At 39.1% G+C, this 20188-nt stretch overlaps 1 protein-coding gene across 2 annotated transcripts in view; it reads right to left on the bottom strand.

Moving 5' to 3' along the window:
• Positions 1-19089, bottom strand: part of st6gal2a (ST6 beta-galactosamide alpha-2,6-sialyltranferase 2a) — a 39925-nt gene extending 20836 nt beyond the window's left edge. Inside the window, exons 1-2 of one of the 2 annotated variants that reach the window (XM_058391705.1) lie at positions 18900-19081; positions 15333-15525 (exon numbers count right to left, since the gene is read on the bottom strand). Coding sequence is in view for 1 of the 2 variants with exons in the window: in XM_058391704.1 (XP_058247687.1) it covers positions 18900-18918 (19 nt within the window). In the remaining variant the exon portion in view is untranslated. Of the gene's footprint in view, positions 1-15332; positions 15526-18899 lie in introns of both variants that reach the window. The other variant, XM_058391704.1, reaches the window with a different exon arrangement.
• Between the last annotated feature and the right edge of the window lie 1099 nt (positions 19090-20188).

Here is a 20188-nt window from a genome sequence, read left to right as displayed (position 1 = left end):
CAGAGAATTTTTCTGAACATATACACATACAATCTCCTAACCGCAGTTTTGTCCCAGCTACCCACAATAATTAAATATTGGATCGCCAATGATGCCTACATTCTTTATTTCTAATGTAGATGTTTCTATTATTGTTGTTAGAATATGTAATATTCAGTATCCATAATTGTCTGTTTCTATTACAGTGCTGTGACCCAAAATGTGTATGTGTATATCTAAAAACCGACAATGATTTTTTCGGCTTCTGCTAATTGCTGGTGTTACATTCAACTACATTTTAAGGCTGTTTTCTCCAATTTAATTGTTTATTTCCCCTCAGGCTTCCGATGCTATATATCCTCTTTCACACACATTTCACGTGTCATATAATAGGGTTGCAAAGGGGCAAAAAATTTCCGGTAAATGGGAAGTTCATCTTGGGAATTTTGGAAATCTTCCAAGTTGGAAACTTAACAGAAATTTATTGGAATTTATGGAAATAAATAGGAATTTATTTACATTTATATAAACTGTATATACAAACATAAATATAAACAATTTGTTAGATTTCTGACTTTCCCCTTCCCTATCCCATCCATCCATTATCTATACCCGCTTATTCCTAATTAGGGTCAGAGGGTCTGCTGGAGCCCATCCCAGCACACATAGGGCAAAAGGCAGGGGTACACCCTGGACAGGTCGCCAGTCCATCTCAGGGCCCTTCCCTTTCCCTTCCAAGAAAAGTCCCATTCAAAATTGTAATCAGGTTCAAATGCAGAACTGTGGCTTCAATATTCTTGTGATAGTCAGAGCCTGGAAAATAGGGGGGAAATCCTCCCTTGAGTGAGTGTGGAGGATTGTGTGTGTGTGTGTGTGGGGGGGGTGTTTTTTTAATTATCTCACCTACATTTTTGCTCAGTCACTGTAATCTGTAATTTCGTATTTAGCCCTAAACTTTGGAATAGTCTTCCTGACAGTGTTCGGGGCTCAGACACAGTCTCCCAGTTTAAACGTAGACTTATCTCTTTAGCATGGCATACTTTTAACACATCCCATAACCTTGTGCTCCATCTGATTAAATGCACATTATCATCTAGTACTGCTAATATTATGAACAGCAGCTTCGCTAATGCTGTTCCATTGTTGTCCCTTCTTCTACCCATCCCGAGGCATACAGAGACTGTGCCGGCTCCAGTGGCATCCGGAGATGGACCAGCTCCAGCCGGGTTCTGCTTTGTGAGGATTGGGGTATTCAAAGCAGTGCTGTGGACAACAACCTCCTTACTGATTTACATAACATCCTACACATGCTGTATCGGCATCACACAATTGTCACCCAAATGAGGATGGGTTCCCTTTTGAGTCTGGTTCCTCTCAAGGTTTCTTCCTCATACCATCTAAGGGAGTTTTTCCTTGCCTTTTCCTTTCAGTCGCCTCAGTCACCTCAGGCTTGCTCACTTGGGATTTGTCTGTTTATGTGTTTGTTGTTTTCTTATGTTGTTTCTCATGTAAAGCTGCTTTGAGACAATGCTCTTTGTTAAAAGCACTATACAAATAAAATTGAATTGAATTGAATTAATCGCAATTAGAAAATTGATTAATTGTGCAACCCTACAACAAGGTACATTTTATTCTGAATATTCTGATGAGTAAAGAAACCAAGCCTATGAATAACCTTTTTATATAATAACCTTTGTTTTGCAATTTATACACAGAAGTATTTGCAGTATTTGCTTTTACTACATGTCGCACCAGTTGTTTAGCATTATTTATGGCTACAGGCATAACAAAGGAGGTTTTCCTACTGACAGTGTTTCGCACTGATAAAGCTGTTACATGGTTCAGTAAGCACAACGTGGTACTGAACCCAAGCCTACTTGTAGGAGGTGATATGAGTTCAGTTGCACTGGATCTGTGCCACGATTAGTGTGAATGTGAACACAACTTGTACTCATGTCCGGACTTATTCAGGAAGTAAAGTAACCTGTGTTTATGTTTTATCTGATGATGACAATTATTTTCCAGAAATACATACAGCATGGGGAATGTTGCATTACACAGAAGAGGCGAGATGCCTTAGTTCATATAATTCAAGATTCAATTATTGTTATATGTACGGCAAACCATGTGCTACACTATACAATCGAATTCTATAGATAGACAGACAGACAGACAGACAGACAGACAGACAGACAGATAGATAGATAGATAGATAGATTACACATGCACATTTGAGATGATGTAATACGAACAAAAATAAACCAGCGTTCGATAGAATCTCACTCGGATTTGGATCACAGCAAACGTGCCCAGTGTGAAAACCAACAGCGCTCACCTGTACACAGCAAGAGCTGGAATAAACAATTCTTCTTAAAAAGCAGGTGATCTGTTATCATCATTTTTATGCAGAATATCAAATTTGTCTGGAACACTGTATCCGTTTAGGCTTTTGCATAATGGAAATGTTTAACCCACATACTGTATATAAAGATAAGCAATGTCACCAGTTCAATACACCAGTCAAAAGCTTGATTGGTAAAAGTGACAGTTTGAAGCATATAATAAATAAATGACTGCATAGAATCAATAATTTAATTAATTAATATTGCCCAGGTAACAATAATACTCAATGAAATCTATTTTTTAATATCTATGTACCAGCAAAGCTGTGTGTACTGAACAAGCCATAACTAGCTCATCTTCCCAGCTTTATTCATGCTTTTTGGAAGTGTGAGAAAATTGTAATCGATGAGGATTAAAAAAGAAACCTGAGCATTAAGTGCCATTCTTGCCATTTGTGTGTGTGGTTAGTTGGAGCGAGTGGAGATGCACAGGTGGTGAGGGATTTTCCATTTCAGTGACTAATAAAATGAAAGTCACAGATGGCAAGGTGGGCAGAGCGAGGAAAAAAATCCCCTTAGGGAAAAGGTTTAAGTAGTATAAAGGTAAGGTCCAGGACAAAGCTGGTGGCCTTGAAAAAAAGAAACCAAAAACAATGAATGGATTTGCTTCTTGTTTAAGAAGTATTCATAGCATGATGGCACTGTAAAACAAAATCAATGTAAAAGAGGGTTTCACACAATGCGCACATCTGCAATAAACCATGCTGAAAGGTCACAAAAATCCAAAAACAAACCTCAAAGCCTGAAAATAAACTCAATAATTCAGTTCTTTTAATATTACATTAATAACCTCTCAAAGTCTAGAGATTTTTCAGATCATTCGGTTATCAAAAATAAATAAAAATATATGGCAAATCAAATAAAATATTTCTCCTCTCAACCTTTGTTTAATTCCTTTCCCCAGGTTCAAGCAGTCAACTAGAATATACAAACAAATCAATCACAATACACATTGCAATACACATTGCCATCCTTCAAATTAAATAAACTTTCTAATTACTGCCATCTTTTACTGTTCCTATAGCAACAAAATGACAAATAATAAATATAGCTGCAAGCAGCAATGACGGGCCCTCGCACTATGGGCCATCACTACATGGTGCCATCACCTCACCAGACACAGTGAGCACAGTGGGTACATGCATTAAAAGGGGAAATACCAAAAGGACAAGAGTGACAATTTGGCTGTACTGAAAGTGATCACAGCAAAGTCCACTGATGGCAAAACGAAAACTGACTTTCCTTCAAAACTATATAAGGGCAAAAGGGACAGTTTGGGTTTAATGAAATAGATCATAGCAATGTCCAGTGATGTCCAAAGGGACAATGGCTCTCCCTCTAAACTAGAGAGAGAGAGAGAGAGAGAGAGAGAGAGAGAGAGAGAGAGAGTCACCCAGAAAAATGTATACACATGTATACATTTGTATGCAATGTATACACATTTCAGGATTTAAGACATTTTTTTATACAAAAATTTGTATAAATATTGTATTACTAAATTTATTGCTATACGTTATAGATTGATTTATATGATGGTATTATGATAATATTATTATAATATTATTAATATTATACTAATATTATTTACATCATAATATTTTTCTTTTCCTGAAGTGTATATACATTTTTTGGTTGGCTCTGTATATATGAATTGTGAAAATGAAGCAATATTGTAAAAAAAATTAAGATAACGGGATAAGAGCCTCTAGTGGACATAGTCTAGTACTGCAGGAGTGGACTCTTCATGGACTCTTCGGACTGATAAATGTAGAAATTTGTTGTGAGCCGTTAGAGCGTCACAAAATCATGAAACTAAGCAGAATCACTCACAACCAGTTGTTCGTTCTATTTAAAATTTTTTGAAACATTAGGGCTTTCCACTGTTAAGATATAAGAACATTAATATTTTTCTATTATGTCCTCACAATAGCAACATCATTCACGATATCACAAATTCCTTCACAGTTTCACATCAGCCATGTCCTGACATTATTCTGACTGATTTTCAACCAAATCAGGTGAAAGTAAGGGAAAACATTAGAGATTTCTAAAAGTGACACACTTCCTGCTGCCAGTTGGTGGTGCTATGACTGACACTGACAGTAGTCATGTCCATGTGATCAGCTTTCTTCTCTTAACATAAAGTTGAGGTTTGATGTACATCACACAATATACACCAAAGTTATTAGCCACTTCCTGCTTCCTTTTATTCGCCATAAGTTTAAGGGCTCCTCACGGCTGAACCGTTTGAGATATCAAAAATCCCCTTCAATGAGATCTAAGTGTGTACCAAGTTGTACATGGATATGTGCAAGTGTGTATCAGCTATGCAGCAAGATGTTCCAGGGGGCGCTGTAACGGGTGTGTGCCACGCCCAGGGCCGAGCCATGGTGACGTCCTAATGGCCACAGATTCCAACCTGTCTGCTGATTTTCAAGAGTTTTTGAGCATGTTAAGGGGTCCAAAATGCCCTGAAAGGTTGAGAAAAAAAATAAAAATAAATAAATAAATAAATAAATAATAAAAAAAAAATAAACAAATAAATAAACAAATAAATAAATAAATAAACAAATAAATAAATAAATAAATAAATAATTCTAACGAAAACAATAGGGCTTCTGCACCTACGGTGCAAGGCCTCTGGCCTTGCTCCTTCGGTGCTCGGGCCCTAATAAAAAATCAGCTTTACTTCCACAGAGATTTTAATAAAAATGTTTATCCTATGAAGTTGTCTCATACTAAAGATAAGGATTCTAATTGCTGTCAATTTTCCAAAAAAATTCCAAGAATTCTGCTTTTCTTTTAGAAACCTTCTTCCATTAACAGTGATTTTTTTTTTTTTTTACACAAATACACACTGGTCTCCAGTGATCTGACATGGATTTCCTGGTTTACACATTTCATTACGGAAAGGCAGCCATAATCACACACACACACACACACACACACAAACACACACACACAACGTGTGAAAAAGATGTGACAAGCAGCAGGAGTGCTGCAAGAGCAGAAGAGAAAAGAGACTGTGAGAGGCTAGCACTCCATTATTTATGTAGCTAGAAGAAGAAGAAGAAGGCTTCGCACTGCATTCTACGAGGCTGTTCCTGATCGTTATGCAAGTCGTTCACACAAAGCACACAACCCTCACACTACCCCCCAAACCCAGTCACATGCATACATTACATTACACTCCTTCCACACAGATGTATAGCTTTATTACTATTGTTAAAATAGCTGTGGGAATATCAACATTGCATGTTATGGGGATTGTCTGTATTCTATTCTTGTCTTCATGTCATGTATATCTGTTATTACATTTTCCATTTTACTCAGTGCACCAAAAGATGTTTGGGGAAAAAAATGCTCTTGTTGTCTTCAAAGTCATTCTTTCAGCTGGCAGCCAGTATAGCAGGGGAAAAAAAACAAAAGAGATAAAAGGCGGCCTATTGGACAACCTTGAAAATGACCACAGATGGTCCCCTCTATTTCATGACCAGACTGAGAAATAGGGGCATATTCTCATAAATGGTACACTAATAGAGGTTGTAGAGGGTCGCAAAGACCCCTAGCTTCTCCATTACTATGCTGTAATTACTTTCAATACATTTAGTAACCCACTGAACAACATCACAGTCCGGCATTATTCTTCCTCCTTAAAATTATTTCCTGTCCATTTCCTCAGAGGCATTTCACCTCCTCTTAGTTTGTGTTATTTCTACCAGAGAGCCACCCTTCTGTAAGTAATGAGGCCATGCAGCCTGTGGAGAGCAGAGAGGAACTCCCCAAGCACGTCAACACACAACAAACCCATTTAACACATAGCAGATACGCACACTGCAGTGCACAACCTCTTAATCCGCTTGAATAAAAATGTTAAATGAAACAAACCGCTTCCTAGAATGTATGCCAGAGCCAGAGAGAGTAAGGAGAAGAGCCTAAGATAAGCCAGAGGGAACGCAAAGCTGCAGCAGAGCTGTTTTAAGTAGCCCAGCGAAAAAGGTGTCTCTGAGGAACTTCCCAGTGCGTTGGAGAGTGGGGGAAGAAGAGAGGATGTGAAAATAAAACTAGTGGGATGAAGTGGCTGTGACTGTTTGGAGGGTGGGAGAGCAGGAGCTTGTGAAAGTTATCAGCTCCAAGGCTGAATTCACACCTCCATTAGCAACAAGCCCATTTCAGCACATCCATTATTCATCCCTTTTGGTCTGATTTCTCTCCAAACAGTAAATGGAATAATTTATGGAGGTAAACACTGGCTGAATGTGAAAACTCCAGCCCAGAGAAACAGATCAATTGCACATGCTTACGCACGCACCGGACGCCCTCGATTTAAACCATAACAAATGTTTAAGAGGCTGAATAATTTCATCCTGACAAGATAGTGATTGGCTTAGAAGGACATAAGCAGGTATTGGTTTTTCATTTTGATGCGTTATAAAAGGTGCTGAAGCATATATTTAAAGAGCTAAATAAGCAGGCAGCTTACCAGGCTGTTGAAATTGAAAACCATGGCCATAAACATCCTGTGAGCTTTTATGAGGCAATTAGAAAGAGCTCTCTAAAGGTAGCATAAGATAGACAATATAATTATATGATTATTAAACCTGGGTCTGCCTCTTAAAATGAGCCTCAGGCTAAATATAATAGATCCCAAGAAAATGATACAGATCCATATCAGTATACTAAATGAAACGTTATAGGCTAAAAGTAGCCCTTTTAATGGTTATATACAAGACTTTGGTCCAGTTTCAAATTCATAATTGCCTGTGGCACAAAATCCACATAAAGATTCCTTGTTCTTTTTAAAACAATTCATACATACTCTAAAAATTCATAAAAAAAAAAAATACCCTGAAATGTTAATAAGCCATGAATTGAATTCAATTTGTATGTCACGTTCATGGCAAGTCAGTTTTGCGCAGCAGAAAAATGAAATCTGTATTTAAATTTAAATCCTGAACAAACAAATCTGAGGAAACAGTGACAAGCAAAATCTCTTCCTCAATATGTGGAAACCTTCAATGGAATCAGTGTTACAGGGGGATCTTCAGTACGTTAAGAAGGGGGAAGTACCGGGTCAGCCCCGTCCTCTACGAGGATGCTGAGGGGAGAGCGGACTGGTGCCCGGGGCAGATAGGGAAAGTGTGCAACTGAAGCAATGTATAGTAGAATTGTTGGGTGTATCAGCTATGAAGGATAGGAGAATAATATAATGGGATAATGAGGGTTTTAATAGAGTGAAGATGAAAAGTAGAGTGGAGTACTTGGAAGGCACCTCCAGAGCGAGGCTCGAACCGAGGACGTAGCGATCTCTAGACACGTGCCCAAAGCTCTACCGCTTCACCCAGCGAAGCCGGAAGAATCACCTGGGGAAATGCGCAAGAGCGGACCGCTGCGCTGCTGAGCCTCTCGCGCGCCGCCCACTATCGAGATTACCTCTCGGGGTGCTGAGCGCTCCGATACGAGTTACCGTATTCTGAGCTTAGTGAAAACTTGTTAAATTGCTTTTCGTAATATTACCTCTCAAATACCGAGAAGAGAATAACGGATGCCTTTAGTAATCCTAGACCTCTAGATATCGCCTCTCACCGCGCTATACGCTTCGATACAGCATACCAGCCGAATTCTAGCACAGACTATGTCCGCACGCGGAGTGAAGGAATTCTGTGGTTTAAGTAGCAACGCATATGATAATTAGTGATAACGTTCATGACTGGGTGGTGCAACTAACATTTTACTTTTGGCAGCTAATATGAATATGGACATTCCGGAGGGAGGTTTGGTGTTTGTGTATAAAATTCAACAGTGCATGTCCGCCTCATACGAAGTGTGTGCTTTTTCTAACACATCATGTCTGCTCAACTGGCTTCACTCACATTGGTGAAGACAGCACAAATTCGCTCCCTATTTGCATACAGTTCAACTTTCTCGCCCATATCTAGACACCAACACTCGCCAAAGACATCGGAAAAAAATCTCTGGTTTCTTTGTCACTGAGAGTCACTGTTTGCGTGAAAGTAGAATAAGAATAGGAAAGGCAATGAAGGTTATTTATCCAAAATATCGGGGAAGTGTGTCTGTTTCTACAGATTTTTCAGGTAAAGCAGAATGTTGAACACTAAACATATGAACGTGGACGTTTTTTTGTCCTTCAGATATGTAAAGCTTCTCTACTATATTGAAGTTATAATCATGTTCAAACAGCGGAATTAGGTGTAACAGGCCGGCTTTTTACAGTCGTGCATTTATTTGTCTGTTCCTTCCTCCAAGTGAAGGGCTGCATGACAAAGGCATGGCAGTTAAAATGATGTTAGCTTGTATCTTGAGTATGAAATATGCATGAAACTCTGCAGCAAGCCCTCGTAAATGAGGTTTAATGCCAGGCTAAATTTTGATGTCTACGCTGCAAAATGTTTCAGTCAGTTAGTGAAGCAGCTTTATGTGGAAGCCATAGCAATAAGCAGAAAAACTCACAAACCTGAAGACTGCACTGAACTACTGAGGAAGAAAACAAACTGATGTTAGCGTTCCAGTGAACATTATGAGGAAAGAAAATTATGGAAAGTGGTAGCTCAGTGGTTAAGGTGTTGGAATACTGATTGGAGAGGCTGTGTTCAAATTTCTGCGCCCCAGCAAGATGCCCCAGCAAGGCTCTTAACCCTCAATTGCTCAGCTGTATAAAATTATATAAAATTTAAGTTGCTCTAAATACAAGCAAATGCCAAATGGTTTAAATGTAAATTAATGTGCGTTCAATTAGATAATGCAACAGAACAGACAAATCTAATAAAAGATTGTTTCAAAATGCAGTAACAGTCTATAAAACTTTCTTGTACGCGAACCAAAAAAAGCTATGGTTGTGTACAACTCAAACAGCCTGATGTGGTTGCAACTGCTGGTTTACAATTATTGCATATGTTTTGCTCTGCTCTGTTCAGCTTACATCTTAATGCCAGAGAAAAGCACACACATGCATCAACTAAATATAAAACACACATCCCAAGATAACCTGACACTAAGGAACAAATGTCTTATGAAGCAGGGCCATGCAGAGCTCAGGGCTTTTCCCTTTATCATTTGTCTCTTCTGAAGAGGCGCTAATAATTTTGGGTGTCTGAATGCGTGTATAAGCAGTAATGTGCAAAACTCTGATTAGCATGTGGCAATCCATCAAGCCTTTCGATGAATTTCAATGAAGTTTAACAATTTCGCAACATTGCATGTAGTAAACCTGCTGAATAGATGGATGATGATGATGATGATGAGAAAAGGGTCGAGAAAAATGAAGCAAAGGTTCAGAGCTAAATACTTCCCTTCGTCTGAGTGCTCATTCATGTAAATGACACTACATAAAAGGATAATGCAGAACAGGGATATGGGGGAAATGCGTCACAGAGACAACTGTACTCGCATTTAAATTCCTGCCATATTGCCCTCGTCAAAAACAGCAGAATGTGAAATGAAAGCCCACTTAATTACATAAAGTGTCATTTAAACTCACTCAAATGGAGGTGAGTCATGTTCATCATTTAGAAGCATAAAATGAAAAGAAGAAACAGAGCAGAATTGCTTAAGTGTTGTGGTTTAGCTGTGCACTTGCAAATTAATACTCAGTATTTAGAACATGCTTTGCATGATTGCTTTTTATTTTTTTTCCATACCATGCTTCTGGGTCTATAAACAGCCTTGTGTGCTTTACACCATCAGATAGACTAAAAAGGAGTAGTAATAGTTTCATAAGGAATAGTTTCTTACATTAGGGTACATCCATCTGTAATATATTCTACAGTATCTACATCTATATTCCGCTAGACAGAGTGCAAGGGTCTGTTTTCATTACTCTTAACTAGTTCACCTTATTTCCAACTGTAATACTACACTCAAGCTGGCATTACAGCATACGAAAATTGCACGTTATCCAATCCTTGTAAATTAACACATCACGCTTTTTCAAATCTTTGGAGTATAAATATCAGATTTTCCAAAGATTTGAGCCAAGGTGTGTCATGTGACGTCATCACAATGCACATTCAGCCAAAGCCCTGTTCGATTCACATGTTGAGTACAGCTGTCTTCGCTGGTAGGAATTTAAAACAAGAATCTGGTGCTTTCAATTTCAGCAATTAAAAAAATCAATGAATAAATAAATAAATAACCCCCTCAAAAAATCAAGTTGGTTCACAAATATTGAAATTATTAAAATGAAGTGAAAAACTGATTAAAAATGAAGAGTTTAGAGTCTGATTAAAAATGAATACTTGGTTGCGAGTTTCATTATGGTTATAACCGCACAACATGACATGCTCACAGGCAACTGAGTTAAAGTTCTACACAAAGTTCTACACATTTTAAAAACAAAATGCATAGGTCTAAACACGATTACAATGCTCATTTAAAGGCAACCAACAAGAGGATGTCATATGATTGCACTAGCGGCAATGATAACTGACAAAAAAATATCTTAATTATATTAAGTGTTTCTGTTTGTGATATATGGCTCTGGTATCTGCATGAGCACACATCTTTAATTTTCTTCAATCACACCGGTCAATCGTTAGAGGAGCTTCTTAATATAAGCAGACACGCAGTACACGTTATCACAGTCAGCTATGGACTTCAGCCCAGATTTTAATTGGATCATCTCATGCTGTGTGACAAGCAATAAACTTGACTAAGACCAGTGTCATCACACATCGTCTTAAACTGGTTGAAGTCACTGAACATAAAGTTAATGAATAAGTAAATTATAGCACTGAAAATTCACTCTGCCTTGCAGAAACACTGGCTCTGTCTCAGTGTGGTACAGAATTCATAAGCGTCAAGAGAAATGTCTCCATGCGGGCTATCTACAGAAATACAGCACTTCCAAACAGATGTAATAACTAATTCATATTTGCATTTACATTTCTGCCATTTGGCAGACACCCTTATCCAGAGCGAGGTACAAAAGTGCTTTGAAGTCTTTATCAATGAATACATCAAAACTGGGTCAATAGACACAGGCTTAGGATACCATCAAACTAAAAAACTGTGTTGGGGGGAAATATAGCACAACATTTTTTATTTTAAATACATAAAACAAACAGGAAAAATAAGAGGTAGTTTAAGTGTTTCAGGAAGAGGTAGGTCTTCATCCATTGTTTGAAGACTGCCAGTGACTCAAATGATAAGACATCTAGGGGAAGTTCATTCCAACACCTCGGTGCCAGAACAGAAAAAAGTCTTGACGTATACCTGCCTCTTACCCTGAGAGATGGTGGGACTAGTGAAGTAGTGCTAGTAGATCAGAAGGAGCATAGTGCAGTGCAAGGAGTAATAAGAGCTTTGAGGAAAGACGGTTCTTGTATTTCTGTATTTACAGAGTCAAACAGTTTAGATTACAACTCAAAATGCCAAATCTGCAGCTAGCCTTCGCACAACAGGAAGAAACTTTCTGGAAGTTTCTCCATAATTATCAGCACCTTCACACAGTATTTTATTGTCTGTGTGATAAGAACTGTTTAAGCAGAAACAATGACTCATGGGGAATAAGCAGGAATGAGCTTAGTGTGATTTCCACACACCTGCATTATAGACTGATGGGATCTCTAAATTGTCTGTAGTGTGTAAAAGTGTGTGTGTCCTGTGATGGCTTGGCACCCTGTTCAGGGTGTTCCCTGCCTTGTGCCTAGAGTCTCCTGGGATAGACTCCAAGCTCCTCATGACCGTGTGTATGATAAGCGCAACAGAAGGTCTATGCATGGAAGTGCATACTGTGTTATTACCATAATGATCTCATCACCTAGCCTCAAACTAGCCAGTTAGATTCAACTGAAACTGTACCACCTGCTTCTGTTCTATTACGGATTAATAAGAAATTTGATCATGTTTAACCGGAAAACAGCTATATTCTAAAAGTAGCTAATATTTGAGAACAACTTCTATTTCAGCCTTGATGCCCGATGACTCCCGAGATAGGCACAGGCTCCCCGTGACCCGAGTATAGATCGGATAAGCGGTACAGACAATGAAATGAAATGAAATGAAACTTCTATTTCAATCTCCAAGACACCGCAGTAAATGTTTACTTCATTTTAGATTAGTAAGCACTACTGGAATTTCTGGGAAGAAAATAAATTTTAGCAACTCTTCCGAAGAAAAAAAAAATCACAAGCCAGGAACAAGTTTGGCAGACGCCATGGATTTACTTTTCAAGTGTGACATCATGCTTAGGCAAAGAATGATACCAAGGCCCTTACCACTTACACACTCACACACCTACACCCTCTGGTCTTGTGTCAGTTTTCATTTGGTCTGTTTTCACCGTGTACCTGAGCACAGGGTGAAATCTTGGCCCAAATGCTCATACAAGCAGACGTTAACTATACACACATACACACACACATGACTTTACACACACTTAAACAGATACACACACATAAACAAGCTGAATTAGCCTCTGTTGAACAAAGCACACTATACACGCCAACTACACAGTGTCAAGGTGAAAATGAGGGCTTATTATAGCAGCCACCTGGCTAGAACACACACAGCCGAGTGATGCCTGTAAGCTCTGCTGCCCAGCACTGCAGCACTCAGAGCCAGGCCTATAATTACACACACAGACATGCTGCGTTTATATCCCTTCAAGCCCAGAGCGGGCACTGTGTCCCAACCCAGACTCAGCTATCTCACCTCACTAATCCTAGCTCACCCCCCCACTCTGGAGCCAGGAGCCAAGTGTATGTCACTCTCTTTCAATCTCTCTCTCTCTGTCTCACACACACACAGCTCACTGTGACACGTATCAAATTTGTGAAAACTCTTCAGTTCAAAAGATTGGGATAGAGGTTGTGACCAAATTATCATAGGTAGCTGTTTAAACACATAAAGCCACCTCAACCACTTCCTGCTGAAGCAGAGAAAGAGAGAGGGGGTTACTTGCAGGTTTTAATTTTTTAATGGCATGTTTTTTTGTTAATTATATTATCCATAATTAATTGACAATTTTATTGGTTTTATCATGGAAATGGGGGTCATAGTGGCTTAGCATTTAGAACATTTGCCTCGCACCACCAGGGCTGGAGGTTCCATTCCCTCTTCTGTATCTGTAAAATGTGCATGTTTTCCCCATGCTTCATGTGTTTCCTCCCCCAGCCCACAGACTTGTGTGTAGACTTAGACTGTGTGTATGTGTGTGTGTGTGTGTGATTACGCCCTGCAATGGGTTACCACCATGTCCAGGGCGTTCCCCGTCTTGTGCCCTGAGTCACCTTACACAGACTCCAGGCCCCATGTGGATAAGGAGGAATAATACAGATAATGGATGGACGGTTTTCTCTTCACCTTTCACCGTTATTTATTTTTTACTGCTTCTTCTCTGGTCTTCTGAAAAATTCTTTTGTTAGAATTGATTAAGAATGAAATAGCATGTAAGAATGACTTATTTCAATGTTTCCCATACGCAGATTCTCAAATCACAAATGAGACCCTCCATGACACATCCACCACTAAGGCATATACATTCTATTCTGTGTGTGGAATTTTGTGTAAAACTCTGTGCTTGCATAACAGATAGAGCCACCTAGGTTAATGGGAACACTATATAAAACATATAGAATTATAACTACATAAAAGCATGAGCATTCAAACAACAATCAGGTCTCTGACTGTTATGCCGTGTGAGACTCTAATTAACAGCCTTTAATGGTAAGCATTTTTTTTTCAAAAAGCAAACTTCCTGCACTTTCCTGTTTCTTTCTTGTTCTGGTGTTTTGACTCGGTTTATTTCCTGTTTTGCTGTTTACAGATAACTGTGTGTTAATAAATGTGTGTTCTTGCTAAGCATTGATTTTAAAAAAAATGCATTTGTTGGATTAAACTTCTGATTTAAAAAGACTGGAATATCTTCTGTGTAAAATTGCATTTGTGTCATATTAGCTAAGCTATTAAGCATGTGTGGGAGTTAAGGCAAGCAAACACAACATAAAAAGAGCTGTGCATAAACAAATGGCCTCAACACCACAATGAACTCACGCAAGAAGAGTGGGGCAAAATTTCTCTAAAACTATGATAAACTCCTACAGAAAACATTTACTTCAGCTTATTGCAGCTGATGGTGGTTCTACGTGTTACTGAATTACAGGGTGTACTAATTGTTCCCACTTGGTTTCGAAATGGTGGTTTACTTTTTTGGGGAAAAAATGACTACATTGAAATGTGTTGTGTTTTTTGGTGGTCTCTTGGTTTAAAGAAGTCGGTGAGGATAACACAATTGTTAATTAGGCTTTGATAAATAAAACACAGAAAGGAAGAAGGGTGTGTGTTATCAGGTAATCAGGTTTTTATTTTTATTGCCCTCAAGAATTCTGACAGCATACACAAGCTGTTCTTGAACAAAGACACATTATAATATTTTTCTCCAGGTCATCCTTCCCTTGCATCCTCATTTTTTAACCCTATAACAAAAGGTCATTCAACAGATTTCACCAAAGTTTTTATTTGCATCAAAGATCTCTATTGCAGAAGATTTGCAGATTAAGATAGCTTGGGTTCTGTAGTGCAGCTATTCACTGCCAAACAGCATGATGGGCTGTGATAGACCTTTTAAAGCCCTAGTGCAGTCAGCAAGTTTTGTTTAATCCTATTGTTGTGTTTTTCTGAGACAGATTTCAGACCCACAATGACCCTGACCAGTAGCAGTAAATCAGTTACTGTAGATGAATGAACAACAAATAAATTTCTTGATAAACTTAAAGAAGAGCAGAGCTGCCATTTAAAATATAAACCACATCAGAGTCAGCTATCAGGTACAAGAAACAAGCAATAGACAAGTTATGGCAGAGCTTCCTGCGGAAAGAAGCAAGCAGTACTCAACATTTAGAGAAAGGGGTTAGAGATGAAATCAGAACTGTAGTGTGTCTTGGCATTATACCCAGGGCAAATTCTTACAAGTTTGTAGTAAGACTCCATTACCTTTCTTTTGTGTGTCTCTAATTGAAGTGCTTTCAGTCTGTGTGAAGTCAGAGAACCGTGGCTTTCAGCAGGCACGGATAGATTTACCATGGAGGTACGCAACTCATAGCGGCTGCTCTGTAGTCATCGTCTCAAATTTCTGTGAGTCTCAGCCAGAGAGCACAGTGCTGCACGCCAGACACTCTTCTAATGCCTTACAGCCCATTAGACAGAGAAAAAAAATGAAAAAGAGAGAAAGGAATCAGAAGGCAGCAGCATACACAAACAGTGTGAGGTGTCAAGCTTTGAGTTTGACGAGAGAACAGACTGCAGTTCTACACATATCCAACAAACACAGGGACGCCAGGAATGCTCTTGAGCAGACATCATCTCTTTACTGGTTTCTGTAGCAGCGTGTCGTTTCATATGTTGCTATTCGGTACGAAGGTTGTTGCACAACTGAGAGCATTAAGTAAAATAGACCATTATGCAAAGCTACACTTTCAGCCCTCTCTGGTAGAAAAATGTTACAACAAGCTACAGGAAGAAGATCTCCATAGTGCATAGAAGATCTCCATTAGCATAACTGTCACAGTTACTGAATTCCATATAAAGGAAGTAATCTTCTCAACAAGGGCTTGTGTTTTAGCTACCATTAGTCAACATCACTTTTTTAGTGGTCCAAACTTCAACTTTGGAAATGTAACATAAATAACAGTAATAGAAAATTTTCATAATCAAAATCATCTTCTATCATGCACAATGGCACTCATCAATGCTACACGTCCATGACCCACTCTCAGATATGAAAGTGACAGATATCTTACACTATATGGCCAAACTGTGGACATTTGACCATCATACCCATAAATGTTCAATCCAAAACAATGGACATTATCCTCTGTTATTGAAGCCTGGAAAGGCTTTCCACTAGCTTTTCAGAGCATGGCTGTGGAGATTTGTGCACATTCAGCTGCAAGAGCATTAGTGAGATCAGGGACTGGTGCCAGGTGAGGAGGTCCAGTCTGCAGTCTGTGCTGTAATTCAGCCCAAAGGTGTTCAGTGGGGTTGAGGTCAGGGCTCAATGCAGGCCGCTCGAGATCTTCCACATCAACCTTGGCAAAATATGTCTTCATGGACCTCACACTGCCCACAGAGGTAATGCCAGGAAGGAAAAAGGTTTGAGCCATTTAGTTTCAGTGAAGGAAAATCATAATGCTAGAGCATACAAAGACATTCTAGATAATTGTGTGCTTCCAACTTCCCCAAATGAAGAGGCAAGTGGCAAGAGTTTGGAGAAGAACCATATATAGATGGATTGGTCCAGTTTACCCTTATTTTGTGTTTCCACAAACTGCATCGTGCTGACTCCTACTTCAGAAAATGTAACACAGTTGCACAGCCTTTCAAGAGCAGAATCATCCTGATAGTATCTGCCACATGTTCTAATCTCTAAAGAACCATGACAGGATATGTTTGTGGATGTCAACACGCCAGTCATATTCACATGCTACATATTCTGAAACAGAGCACCGTTCGGTATTTCAAATACTACACAGTTTGCACCATTGTATGATCATCCTAAGACTACAATGTGATTCCTAGTTACTAATTTGTATTATTTTAGAGAACATTACATGTGGAAAATGTAGCCAGTAATAACGCAGTTACTAGTGTTGTACTGACAGTGTCAGCGCCTAGGCTGGAAGTGGCCTGAAATGGACGACTACTTATCACTGATTATCGTCTAACAAACAGCTTTTTGTGGTATTACTGTTTCCATGGCAGTCAAATCTTAGGCTTTATTTTCTTCTCTTTTAATGTGATATCTGAAATTGTCATTTCTAGTGAAGATATGAAAAATCCAAAATTGACCTCAAAAAGAGAAAAAAAAAGACCAACAACCATAAATAAAATATTCAGTATTGCCTATTCAGAGCCATCCTATTAGTATTATATAGTATGGCAAATATATTATGTATATAATCATATATGTATGTGGTTTACAGAAAAGATTATAGCATGACCATAACAACTGATAAAAGGGAATAATAAAAGATGGACATTGATAAAGGAACATTATTGGCTTTCCATGAGTTAGGAATTGACAGGAACAGACCCCATTTGGTCGGCTTGAATGAGGCCTAAAAATTCTCCTCAGCTCCCAGCACAAACACGCTTGTGGCAATAATTAGAGAAGAGTACACAGCAGTAGAGGACAAATAACCCAACATTTGTCTAAAAATGACTTCTGTTCCTCCCTCCATTGCACATTCTCTCAGGAGAAAACTAAACATCAAAAGCAAACTTGGTGAAAGCTTATACTCTGACAACCTCCTTTACCTTCTTTACCACAAATTCTTGTCTTGTCTGGACGGGTCTATACTATTTAAAAAGCTGTAAGCTCCTGTCAGCATAAATCCAAATGCATGACTCTGTTTAGACAGAATTTACAACTGTTTGCCTCATTGGGGTAATCAAGTGAACTTGTGTTTAAGACATGAAAAATAAGTATTAGCCGACGTGACCAAAACATCTCCATTTCAGACAAAAAAAAATACTGACTTATGGGAAAATACTAAGACTTAATCGGGGGACAAATCAAGGTTAAATGTGACTGACCAATAGTGGACTAATGACAAGTACTCGGTAGGCTAAATTTAGTCAGACCAAACAGGCTTCATTAACTTTCCCACACTCAGCAAACAGTGGCACATTTTTGGGGAAGATTATTTTCATTATTTGTTCTTCAGAATAAGCAGGAACCTAGGAAAGATGATAAATCAATGTGCTCCACAGTACGTTTATTCCTGATGAATAAACAGACTGGAGCAGCATGTAAGCTCTTGTCCTCAGGTGTAATGACATTTAATTAATAACACAAGCTGCTCTGATCCATGGCTTTCTGTTTGTAGAAAATGCACAAAAATGTTTATCGAATTGACTTTAAAAGCAACCACATAGTGTGCATTTTGGACACAAATATAAATCCAGGCTAAATTTAATTGAAATGTATTTGTATTTGCAACAACGCCCACTTTTAGTCTAAAGAGTAACATATACACGTTGTGTGGTCATGCCCAGAGCAGTCATAGTACAATAACATGTCAAATAAAAAGATTAAAAATAAATAAATAAGACTACACAATGCAACAACGTGTATGGTGAAGTTGCAGTGATCATCACAAAACTACTCCGAGCATGCTGCATTATCGATCAAGCGTTTACAAACCAAGTCTAACTGAAGCACGGGCTGCTTTGTATGTTTTGGCTCCAGATTAAAGCCACGATGCTCTACTTGGTTTAGACAATGACCGTAATACAGCCGCAATCCCGTTACCTACTTCTTGCATGCACGATCCCTAATAACTAACTGATCTACTTTAATGGATAGCAGACTCGACTCGAAGCATGCTGCTTTGCCATTGTGCACGCGCGACAGCCGGGAATAGCTTGCAGATTTGCGCCCATTCCCCCTCCTCTCCCTTCGCCTCCTCCTCTTCCCCACAATGCGTTTGTAATTCGCGAGCACAAAGCGGTGGTCGGTCGGCCTTGAACAAGTCCCAACGCCATGGACGCGTCTCTTACCTGTGAAATCAGCCCGCATTCATTGTTCTCTAAAGGTATGTGCAGCTCTCCTCCACGTCCACGCTCTGTTACTGCGTTCTAGTGCTGGTACAGTGAGCGAAAAGCATGCTGAGATGCTCCGGAGACGTGTGTGTGTGTTTTCCAGCCTTTATCGTGCTGTTATCCAGCTGTGGGGGAGGAGACGCTGCAGCTGCGCTTCCTCGTACCGCCGGCAGAGCGCGTGCTTCTGCGGCGCACAAGAATGCACTAATTTCCCACTAGGTTAACGAGGACAAATTTATTCACTCGTTCCTTCAACAACATTGTTGATCAATGGTGGATCCGGGTTGAGTACTCGGAGAGTACTCAACCCACACATTCACACCTAGGGTGGATTTGGGCAGTGGTGGCTAAAGTGGTTAAGGATCAGGGTTTAAGCCCTAGCACCACCAAGCTCCACTGTTGGGCAATCAAGCAAGGCCCTTAACCTTCCCTGCTCCAGGGGCGTTGTATCATAGCTGCCCCTGTGCTCTGACCCCAACTTCCTCCACTGGGATATGTGAAGAAAAGAATTCCGCTGTGCTGTAATATATGTGTGGCATTAATAAAGGCTTCTTGTTCTCAGTTCTTCTTTTTCTTCTTCTTGAGAATTGGGAGGAAATCATTTAGTACATGTACAGCATTTGAAAATAGATAGAAAGATAGATAGATAGATAGATAGATAGATAGATAGATAGATAGATAGATAGATAGATAGATAGATAGATTTGCTCAAGGCAGCTTGATGGTCACTGGGATTCAAGCTCACAACTTTCAGTTCAGTAGATACTTCAGTTCATACACAGATATTAACCCAGCTTGCCACCCCAGGGAGAAACTGGATGTGGGTATGCATTTAGTTATATATAGTATAAGACTGTGTATGGTGAATTGCACATCTAGGACACGAAAGGAATATACCATGACAGGGATTTCTATTACAGGAAACACAGGCAATGTTTATCTGTTAAAAATAATCTATAACAGGGTGGTGTGATGCAGTTAGCACCCCAAATTTGTGTATACAACATATATAACAGTACACCCCAAAGTGCACTTATGCTGCAGCAATCTACTGTATTAATCTACACAATATTCTTTATAGCTGTTTGTAGTTACTAGTTTATAGCTAAAAAGCTAAAATTCTTAGATTTTTCTTTATATTTTTATGTTTAGATTGTATTGTTGTCCACCGACACACCAAAGGAAATTCCTTGTACATGTAGTTGGCAATAAAGCTGATTCTGATTCTGAGTTACATTTAGTATTGT

This window comes from Hemibagrus wyckioides, linkage group LG06, assembly GCF_019097595.1.
Source record: "Hemibagrus wyckioides isolate EC202008001 linkage group LG06, SWU_Hwy_1.0, whole genome shotgun sequence".
Lineage (NCBI taxonomy): Eukaryota > Metazoa > Chordata > Actinopteri > Siluriformes > Bagridae > Hemibagrus > Hemibagrus wyckioides.
This window is presented reverse-complemented; position numbering and strand designations above follow the sequence as displayed.